The sequence below is a fragment of the Schistocerca nitens genome, chromosome 2, assembly GCF_023898315.1.
Source record: "Schistocerca nitens isolate TAMUIC-IGC-003100 chromosome 2, iqSchNite1.1, whole genome shotgun sequence".
NCBI classification, from domain to species: domain Eukaryota; kingdom Metazoa; phylum Arthropoda; class Insecta; order Orthoptera; family Acrididae; genus Schistocerca; species Schistocerca nitens.
Genome location: NC_064615.1, coordinates 391429121 through 391439951, shown reverse-complemented (window position 1 = coordinate 391439951; position 10831 = coordinate 391429121). Strand labels below are relative to the sequence as shown.

General features: G+C 41.8%; 1 protein-coding gene across 1 annotated transcript; it reads right to left on the bottom strand.

Moving 5' to 3' along the window:
* Positions 1-1192: 1192 nt before the first annotated feature.
* Positions 1193-10557, bottom strand: LOC126234416 (defensin-1-like). The gene is made up of 2 exons (XM_049943107.1): positions 10466-10557; positions 1193-1427 (listed from the first exon to the last, which is right to left on the bottom strand). The coding sequence occupies exons 1-2, from the start codon at positions 10533-10535 to the stop codon at positions 1261-1263; spliced, it is 237 nt and encodes a 78-aa protein (XP_049799064.1). The 5' UTR covers positions 10536-10557; the 3' UTR covers positions 1193-1260.
* Positions 10558-10831: the final 274 nt, after the last annotated feature.

Here is a 10831-nt window from a genome sequence, read left to right as displayed (position 1 = left end):
CCCTTGTATTCAGAGAGCATTTTCCTAGTGTCATAGCAATGAACCGAAGGGGAGTATCGTGTATTTAGTAACATGGGTAGGCGGCAGGCTCCAGAGTAGAGACCGTTTCATCACTTCTTGCGACCCTATCTTTAATCGACTTGCATTTCGAGGTAACACTGAGACTGTTTTTTGACCTTGTACATTGAATAAATACACTACTGGCCATTAAAATTGCTACATCAAGAAGAAATACAGGTGATATACGGGTATTGATTGGACAAATATATTATACTCGAACTGACATGTGATTACAGTTTCACGCAATTTGGGTGGATAGATCCTGAGAAATCAGTACCCAGAACAACCACCTCTGACGTTTTGCCATTCGTGCACCCAGGTTCGTCGTTGAGTACACCATCGCAGGCGCTCCTGTCTGTGACGCAGCGTCAAGGGTAACCACATCCATGGTCTCCGAGCTGATAGCCCATGCTGCTGCAAACGTCGTCGAACTGTTCGTGCAGGTGGTTGTTGTCTTGCAAACGTTCCCATCTGTTGACTCAGGGATCGAGACGCGGCTGCACGATCCGGTACAGCCAAGCGGAGAAGATGCCTGTCATCTCGACTGCTAGTGATACGAGGCCGTTGGGATCGAGCACGGCGTTCCGTATTACCCTACTGAACCCACCGACTCCATATTCTGCTAACAAACATTGGATCTCGGCCAACGCGAGCAGCAATGTCGCGGTACGATAAACCGCAATCGCGATAGGCTACAATCCGACCCTTATCAAAGTCTGAAACGTGATGGTACGCATTTCCCCTCCTTACACGAGGCATCACAACAACGTTCCACCAGGCAACGCCGGTCAATTGTTGTTTATGTATGAGAAATCGGTTGGAAACTTTCCTCACGTCAGCACGTTGTACGTGTCGCCACCGGCGCCAAGCTTGTGTGAATTCTCTGAAAAGCTAATCATTGCATATCACAGCATCTTCTTTCTGTAGGTTAAATTTCGCGTCTGTAGCATGTCATCTTCATGGTGTAGCAATTTTGTTGGCCGGTAGTGTATATTAATATTGCCTGTCCCGCAGACATACAAATGAAACATCAGCTACTCTCACGCATGTTCTTTATTTGTATTAGTTCATTACAAGAGTGTTGCACATAAAAAGAAACAGATGTGTACAACAAGCCTGTAGTACAGTTTTGGACAGTTTATTGGCGAAGCAAGCATGTTAGCTACTGATCAGCGGAGGCTTTCCACTGCTGGCGTCTCCCTACTTGCGGCAGTGACAGACGCCCTCTTTGCAGTGTCCGCCCTTGTAGCCTCTGTTCATCGCGATACAGTGGACTGCGCACGCCGAGTCGGCCACCCCAAAGGCACTCAGCGCGTCGCACGTGAAGCGCACGTGGCGGTCGCCGTGGTGCTCCTCCTCCACTAGTGCTGGAAACGACAACAGAATGATTAATAGCAGGTACTTAACATATTATCAACAGCAAGTCACAACCGCTTACAAAGAAGAGCACAAAAATGTGATCATGTATGTAGAGCTCGACTTACGTGATCCTAATATTTACCAACTACTCTTCGAGTCATATATGAGATCCAGAATGAGATTTCCACTCTGCAGCGGAGTGTGCGCTGATATGAAACTTCCTGGCAGATTAAAACTGTGTGCCGGACCGAGACTCGAACTCGGGACCTTTGCCTTTCGCAGCACAACTTCTGTAAAGTTTGGAAGGTAGGAGGCGAGGTACTGGCAGAAGTGAAGCTGTGAGGACGGGGCGTGAGTCGTGCTTGGGTAGCTCAGATGGTAGAGCACTTACCGGCGAAAGGCAAAGGTCCCGAGTTCGAGTCTCGGTCCGGCACACAGTTTTAATCTGGCAGGAAATGACATATATGAAATTTTTGAAGTTGAGCTATCCTGTTCCCAGTAATATCTGTTGACGACTCATTAAATTTTTTTGTCTTATCTCTTTCTTACCTGAAATATGATTAGGATTAGCTGGGCAACAACGTAGATGTAGAATGGAATGGACACATGGGTTCAGTAGGACGTAAAGCAGGTGACAGATTTCGGCCTTTGCTATGACACTGGGAAAACGCCCTCTGCAAAGGAGATGGCTGACAGATGTCCTATGAAACATCCTAGAATGTCACACAAGTGCGTGGGATGTAGAAAGTTTACGAAGACGAACAGCACAAATTGCCACATATTTGTTTTAACTATGGGAGAGTGTCACAGAGGGGTTGAAAAGCCTGAACTGGCAGACACTCGAATATCCATCCATGAAAATCTACTCGCAATGTTTCATGACCATTGAAAATAAGACCTTCTAGGTTATTAGGCCACATCATGTCCTTTTCGATCACACCAATACACAGATGTAAAAAGAAAAGAGAAAAAACAGTAAACTAGAATTAAGGTAGAGTAATAAAATTTCGAGGATACATTTATCTAGATAGCATATTTAAGTGATTATCACTGTAAGATCACAGGGTAATGTAAGCACGAGATAAGCCACTGCAAATGTGAAATGGTGGTACACATTAATAACCTGTGTAACCGCCACAGTGCAGACTTGTGTGCATCGTGTTTTACAGGTGGCGGATCTCAATTTTCGGGATGGAGTTCCATGTTAATTGCACTACAGAGACGTCGGTGCTGTTTGTGGATGATGCTAGAGTTGTTGTCCGATGATGTCCCATATGTGCTCGACTGGATACTGATGTGGTGATCAAGGAAGCCAAGGCAACATGTCGACACTGTATGTGGCAAGCGTTATCCTTTCGGAAAAAGGAATGCAAACACAACAGGTCGAGTCACCAGACTGACGTTCAAATTTCCAATTGGGGTGCGTGAGATACCCATGAGAGTATTCCTGCTGTCATACAAAATCGCACCCCAGGCCGTAACTCCACATGTAGGTGCAGTAAGTCGAGCATGCAGAGAGGTTGGTTGCAGGTCCTCCTTCTAAACAGCACACGGCCATCACTGCCACCGAGGCGGAACCAGCTTTCATCAGAAAACACGACACATCTCCACCCTGCCCTTCAGCGAGCTCCCTCTTGACATCACTGCAGTCGCAAATGGCGGTGATTTGCTGTCAGTGGAATGCTAGCTCGGAGCTGTCATTCAAATAACGGATTTATTAGTTAGTTGTGTCACTGTGATCCAAACTGCTGCTCAAATTGCTGCCGCAGATGCAGTACGATGCGACAGGGCCATATGCCGAAAGCCGGCCGCGGTGGTCTCGCGGTTCTAGGCGCGCAGTCCGGAACCGTGCGACTGCTGTGGTCGCAGGTTCGAATCCTGCCTCGGGCATGGATGTGTGTGATGTCCTTAGGTTAGTTAGGTTTAAGTAGTTCTAAGTTCTAGGGGACTGATGACCACAGCAGTTGAGTCCCATAGTGCTCAGAGCCATTTGAACCATTTTTGAGCCATATGCCGAAGACCATAGGCTACCCTCTCGGCAGTGCCACGTGGCCGTCCGGAACCAGGTGTCCTTGCGACCGTGTATTCTCATGAACACCGCTGCACGCAGTCATGTACAGTAGCTACATTCCCGCTACGTCTTTATTCAGTATCGCAGACGGAACATTCACCTTCTCGTAGCCCTAATACACGACCTCGTTCCAACATAGTGAGGTGTTGATAATGGCGTCCTTGTCGCCTTAAAGGCATTCTTGAATTACATCAACCCACCATTTCCAGTTTCTACGTTAGCTAACGCTAACGACCATTACAGTTTGTACTTAAAGCAAACCTGATTTGCATCTTATAGTGGTGCTACTAGCGCCACCTTTATGCGACTGTAAGCGAAAATAAATAGCTTTTTACGTTTTATAAAACACCTGAAGCACTAGGCCCAATTTTTGCTGCTCATAAATAACAAACATTCGTGTAGTGTGAAGCGTGTTAAGTGATTTAATTCAGTTTTTAAGTGTGTAATCTGTCTTGCAGTGCGTGATAAGTCTGTATGTTGGCGTAGGATAGTCGGAGAGGAGGTGGTATGTGTGGACTGTGGGATGGAAGTTCACTGGGATTATTGTAGTGGAAAACTGAATGGGGAACTCAATGAGGCTCTCCCATGGAACTGTAAGCTCTGCAGAAAAAGACAAGAGAATCTTTGAAAAGGAGGCAAAGATTTGAGCTTTCAGGCTGAATTAGATCATGCGAAATTGGAAGTTGATGGGCTGAAATGGAAAAAAGGTCGTGGGAACTGGGTAAAGGTAACAAACAATGGGCGAAAGGGGAACAGTTCATCAACTTCTTCTACATTTGAGCTATCAATCTCGAATAAATTTGGATTGTTACCTGCAGTAGGAGGGGAAGAGCCTCATACAGCTGTAGGTTACAGTAGGGTGCAGCAGACTTCTAGCCAAGAAACTCAGTGTAGGTCGGTACCAAAAGAGAGTAGGAAGAAAAGAGCCTAGCTGCTAGGTAGAAGCCATGACAGGGGTGTAACCCAGATGCTGCAGGAAAAGATAGGAGTAGGGTAAAAGGTCACAAGTATTGTGAAGCCAAGTGCTACCTTTAGCCAGATGACAGAGGACATAGGAAAATGGCGCAAAGGTTTTGGCAAAGAGGATCAGGTCATTATAGTAGGTGCAGCAGGAAATAGCCTGTTTAAGAACAGTAATTGCAGCGTTAGGGGTGACCTGCATAAAATAGGAATAGCAACTACACACACAAATGTGAATTTCATGGAGATCCTGCAGCGTCATGACCAGTCCTGGGTTAACACATGCGTGAGCCGTGTGAGTTGAGCAGGTTAGTGCTGACTAAAATGAATTCTCATATGAGTGCAGTGCCCGTTGCTTCAGTTGGGGTTATGCTAGATATGGCCTGCACCTGAATAGGAGGAGGAAACATAGGTTGGCTGACTTCCTTCAGAAGATGTACATGTACCATCACACAATGCCGGATCCCTGTACTTACTGGTGTCAGATGGACACCTTTTTAAAATTAGAATAAAGATTCAGGCACCCAGTTTTGAAAGAAGTCACTATAGCAGAAGAGCCCTAGAATAATGCACGGAAAAGTAAGGTTAACTAATTCCAGCAAAATATTAGAGGATTGAGTAGTAAGATACAAGAGCTTCTTGCTGATATACATCCTGCACCACATAACCACAGGTTGGTTGGTTTTGGGGAAGGAGACCAGACAGCGTGGTCATCGGTCCATAACCACAGGGTTAGATAAGTTACATATAAAAGATTACAGTCTAGCAGCTTACTCATGCTGAACTAATATGGGAAAAGGCGGAGTTGTTGCATATATTAAGACAGAACACAAGTTCAAAGGCATTGACACAAGCAGATTTTGAAGTGATCAGTACATAGAAGTGTGTGCTTGTGAATTAATGCCGAAAAACTGTTCACTTTTAATTTATATATACATATAATTCAAAATTTCCCAGTGGTGATATATATATGTAAGTAGATTTTGAAGTGATCAGTACATAGAAGTGTGTGCTTGTGAATTAATGCTGAAAAACTGTTCACTTTTAATTTATATATATATATATATATATATATATATATATATATATATATATATATATATATATATATATACAAGCACACACTTCTATGTACTGATCACTTCAAAATCTACTTATATATATATATATATATATATATATATATATATATATATATATATCACCACTAGGAAATTTTGAATTATTTATGAGGAACCTGGATTCTTAACTGCGCTGTCTGCCAGACATCAGCAATCAGTTAATAGTCTGTGGTGACTTCAATGCAGATTTTCTAAAGGATTCTGATAGGAAAAATGATCTGGAAACCTTATTTCGATCCTACAATTTGCTCTCAGTAGTTAACTTTCCAACACAGGTGAATAAAGACAGTAGGTCCCTAATTGCTTATGTTTTCTTTGATGAGGCATAAAGCAAGAAAATAACTGTTTACCCAGTAACAAATGCTCTCTCTGATCATGATGCTCAGTTAGGCAGGATAAATGACATAGTGCCTTACAGTGTGGATATAGCTCATTGGATGTCAGTTAGACTCCTTAATGACTACAGGGAAAATGTTTATAAGAGTAGTTTGCAATAAACAACCTGGGACGAAATTTATAAAGAACCGAATGCCAATATAAAATTTAATCTACTCCATGATAAACTGATATCAGTATTTGGAAATAGCTTTCTGCATAAGCTAATCAGAAGGTACATTAAACAGCCATGTAAAAAACCATGGATCACTAAGGGGATTACGGTATCTTGCGAAAGAAAAAGGGAGATGTATCTTTTGGCAAGATTTTAAGCAGAGACCCTGCAGTAGTTGCACATTACAAAAACTACTCAAAATTACTATGACTGGTTATTAAAAATCAAGAAACATGCACATAACGTCAGAAATCAGTACGTCTGACAACAGAGTTATGTCAGTATGGAATACAGTGAAGCAAGAGACAGAACAACCAACCACAGAAGAGGATAACATTACTATTGGATTGAATGGAAGAGTTATAAATGACAAGTCACATGTAGCAAATGTATTTAATAATCATTTCTTAAACATAGTAGAAAGAATAGGGACCAACAGTTCAAGAGAAAGATCACAGCAATATGTTGAAGAAGTAGCTCTCATAAAATTACATCATATGAATGTACCATCAACTTCTATTTCTGAAGTTAAGAGGGTCATACATTCTCTCAAGAATAAAAGCTCTTCTGGAAAAAAATTGGAAATTTGTGGTAAGGTCTTATGGGACCAAACTGCTGAGGTCATTGGTCCCTAAGCTTACACACTACTTAGTCTAACGTAAACTAACTTACGCTAAGAACAACACACACATCCATGCCCGAGGGGGGACTCGAACCACCGACGGGGGGAGCCGTGAGGCCGGCCGCGGCGGCCGTGCGGTTCTAGGCGCTGCAGTCCGGAACCACGGGACTGCTACGGTCGCAGGTTCAAATCCTGCTTCGGGCATGGATGTGTGTGATGTCCTTCGGTTAGTTAGGTTTAAGTCGTTCTAATTTCTAGGGGACTGATGACCTAAGATGTTAAGTCCCGTAGTACTCAGAGCCATTTGAACCATTTTTGAAGCCGTGAGAACCGTGGCAAGGCGTCTAGACCGCTCGGCTACCACGGGAGGCAGCTCTTCTGGTTTTGTTGGTGTTTCCAATAGAGCAATAAAGATATGATAAGTCCGGTTTTGTCCGAAATATGTAATGCATCACTAACGCAAGGCATTTTTCCAGAGAGACTAAAATACACCGTTGTGAAACCCCCGTTTAAGAAAGGTGATAAGAGAGACGTCAGTAACTACAGACCTGTTTCACTGCTGACATAATTTTACAAACGTTTTGAGTAGGTGATGTATTCTAGTATAGCATTTCTCCTTGGCAACAATATTATCCTCAGCAAATCACAGTTTGGTTTTCAGAAGGTTTGCTCTACTGAGGATGCCATTTACATGTTCACACACCAGATATTACAAGAATTAAACAACAAAATAGCACCGGTTCTGTGACATATACATGGCATTTGATTGTGTGAATCATAGTACAATCGTAGGTAAATTGAAGTTCTATGAGGATGATTGTATAGCCAAAAAATGGATCATGTCATACTCAACCAAAAGAATGCAGAAAGTTGTACTTAGTAATAATTCAACCAACAGAATCCAGGGACATAATTCTGACTGAGGAGAAATCACGTATGGGATTCCCCAAGGCTCAATCATAGGTCCACTACTGTATATCATCTATGTAAATGACCTATCGACTAATGTACAACAAGTAGAATTAGTTCTTTTTGCACAGTATTGTAATCACTCCCAGTATACATACAGAAATGGGAGAAATGGGGACAAAGATCTCAGAAGTATCATTGATTGGTTCTCTGCGAATGGTCTCACCCTGAATCTCACGAAGACACATCATATTCGGTTCTGCGCCACCAGGGGTACAGCACCAGTGATAAGTGCGACACATGGTCATGAAATAATACATAGGATCGAAATTTCAAAATTCTTAGGTGTCCATATTGATGAGAATTTAAACTGGATCTCCTAAAATAACTTAGTTCAGCCACCTTTGCACTTAGAATTATAGCAAATTTTGGGGAGAAAGAAATCAGTAAGTTGAGATATTTTGCTTATTTTCATTCAGTAACGTCACATGGAATAATGTTCTGGGGTAACTCATCTATAAAAAAGAAGGTCTTCATGGCCTAAAACGTGCTATAAGAACAATATGTGGTGCTCACCCGTTATTATCTTGTAGACATCTGTCTAAGGAGTTCGGGATTCCCAATACTGCTTCACAGTATATTTATTCCCTTCTGGTTTTTGTAAATAATCCACTGTTGTTCGAAAGGAACAATGTGGTACATCATTACAATACTAGTAGAAAAAATAAAAGTTGTCTTTATTAGCACAGAAAGGGGTGCACAACGCTGCACAAAGAACTTTTGACCACTTACCCAGTGATATAAAATGTCTAATAGACAGCAAGGTAAAATTAGAAAATGAACTAAAAAGTTTCTCCTTGACAACTCCTTCTATTCTGCAGAAGAATTTCTATGTTTGTAATGTGTAAAAGGAGGTGGGTAGGAACTGCTAACTCAATCTGTATATCTTGTTTTCATTTCGGGGAAGAATTATATGGTGATGTTTAGAGTACAGATAGACGTACAAATTAATTTGCAATATGAATGTAAAATGAGTCGTTCCACACCATGACGATTTATCGCCAAATTGATCCATTGAACATGAAAGTAACTAACTGATTAACTAACTAACTGGTGGGAAATTTGAATACACATCATCTTTCAGATGTAGAAACACGCCTACCGATTTTCGTTTATGTCGAACAACTCTTTTTTGGTGCTACGATTTTTTTCGTCAGTGTATATTTTAGGCAGTCATGAGCTGAGGTAACTTATATTCTTAATGAAGGTAAGTTCAAAATCGGAAAAAAATGTACTGGGATTAGACATTGTGCAACGAGTCTTTCAAGTGCGAGCAGTTTTTAAACAGCTAAAAATTTTTATAGTAAAATCCCTTTATGGAATGGAGGATGTGACTGTAGACAATATCACACAGATTTCCTCGTTATCACTTTTTTTGATGGACGCAATATTAGCAGTTCACATAATTTACAGTTTTGATTCAGCTCTCCATGAGAGTCTATCCTCTGCAAGCCCCTTCTCCCCCCTATTTAAACAGCCTTTCTGTGTTGGAAACTGAGACTTTATCCACAATTTTTAGTCCCCCAACTTCCATTACAAAACTGACTATGCCTTGATACCTCAGGGTGTGTTTTATCAACTGAGGCCTTCTTTTAGTCAAGTGCCGTAAATTTCGTTTTTACCCAATTTGATTTAGTATCTGGTCGTTAGTTCTTCGACCCACCCTTCTAACGGTCGTCATCATTCTGTTGCACAACATTTCAAACATATCTACTCTCTTTTGTTTGTACTGTTTATCGTGCGTTTTTCATTTCTGTTCAGAGCTGCACTCCAGACAATTTCGTTCAGAAAATGCTTAATTCCTAACGTTTAAACTTGTGTTTAATTATAACAATTTTCACTTTTTCAGGAAAGTTTGTCTCGTTATTTCCAGTCTGTGTTTTACAACGTCTCTATTTCGGCCACCGTTAATTATTTTGGTGCTCTTAGCTTCCCACTTCCTGATCAAATTCTCACAGCATTTAATTCGACTACATTTCATTACCTGTGCTTTACTTTTGCTTCGTGTTTGTTTCATTACCTCTTTTCAAGAAACTATCCACTTAGTTAAACTCATCATGATTCTTTTAAAGGACGACATCATGGAACCATCAAAACATACTGTAATAAATATTTACTCATAAGCAGTTTAGGTCAATGTTCATCTTCAAGTGACGTATTAGCAGTACGTCAAGCTAAAACAAAATTCCTTGGCGTAAAGTGCACGATTGTCTTCAGTTACTTGCTCGAGGGATGGACTACAAGGAGATAACAAGTAGCATCCTTCCTTAAACACGCGTGAGAAGGACTATTTCAAGATGACAGACGAAAAAATTGAATGTTATTTTACCATGTTGGATATTGTTGAAGTCTGTGGCTGACATTGGGTTAAAGAGTGATGAGGGTGACAGCAAGTAGTCACAAATACTTGCGAGAAATGGTTTATTACATTGCCATGAGAGGTTTTGTGCCATTATGTTTAGCTTCAAATAAATACATCTGAAAAGGAGCAGCCATCTGAACCTCTCATGGCAGCGAAGTGCACCATTCTTAATGGTATTTATGACTAGTTGCGTTTTCCTAAATAATTTTAATTTAAGATAATGGTACCTGGCGTCCTCCGCCATATACTGGATTCAGCTTGTAGAGTGCATATGTAAGTGTAGAGAATATGGGAAAATACATCCAAAACAGAACAAGAACGAAGTCGTTCGTCGCAACACCAAGAGTCAGATACGACGTTCCGAATACTGAAAATATGAAGCTTGTCTCACCTGCGGAAGAAGAGGCCATGCTGGCAACGGCAAGCAGGGCGAACAGGAAGGCGAGCGTCGATGTCTTCATGGTGCTGTCGTCTCGCAGGAGATGTGTGTCTCAGCGGCGTACCTGGACCATGCTGTTCTGTGCCGTGCGGCGACATATATAGCGTCCACAGTCGGGCTCGGTGCTTCCCAGCCGCCTCAGACAGTGCAAACAAAAAGCAATTAGCAGTATTCTGTGCTGCAGCGTCACCTGCTTGTGAAGTGCACATTGTCTGTTTACAAAGGAAGCTACGCAACGACGCTGCACGGGAGCTTCTCGGCACGTCCTACGAACCTATTTTTTCCGAAAAAAGCTAGAGAATCAGCGACAGTAAAAAC

Bases quoted from the DNA above. Each gene is read 5' to 3' on its own strand.
- LOC126234416 (XM_049943107.1), bottom strand. From the start codon at position 10,535: ATGAAGACATCGACGCTCGCCTTCCTGTTCGCCCTGCTTGCCGTTGCC. The intron at 1,428-10,465 runs GTGAGACAAGCT...TGTCGTTTCCAG, and splicing joins CATGGCCTCTTCTTCCGCAG to CACTAGTGGAGGAGGAGCAC.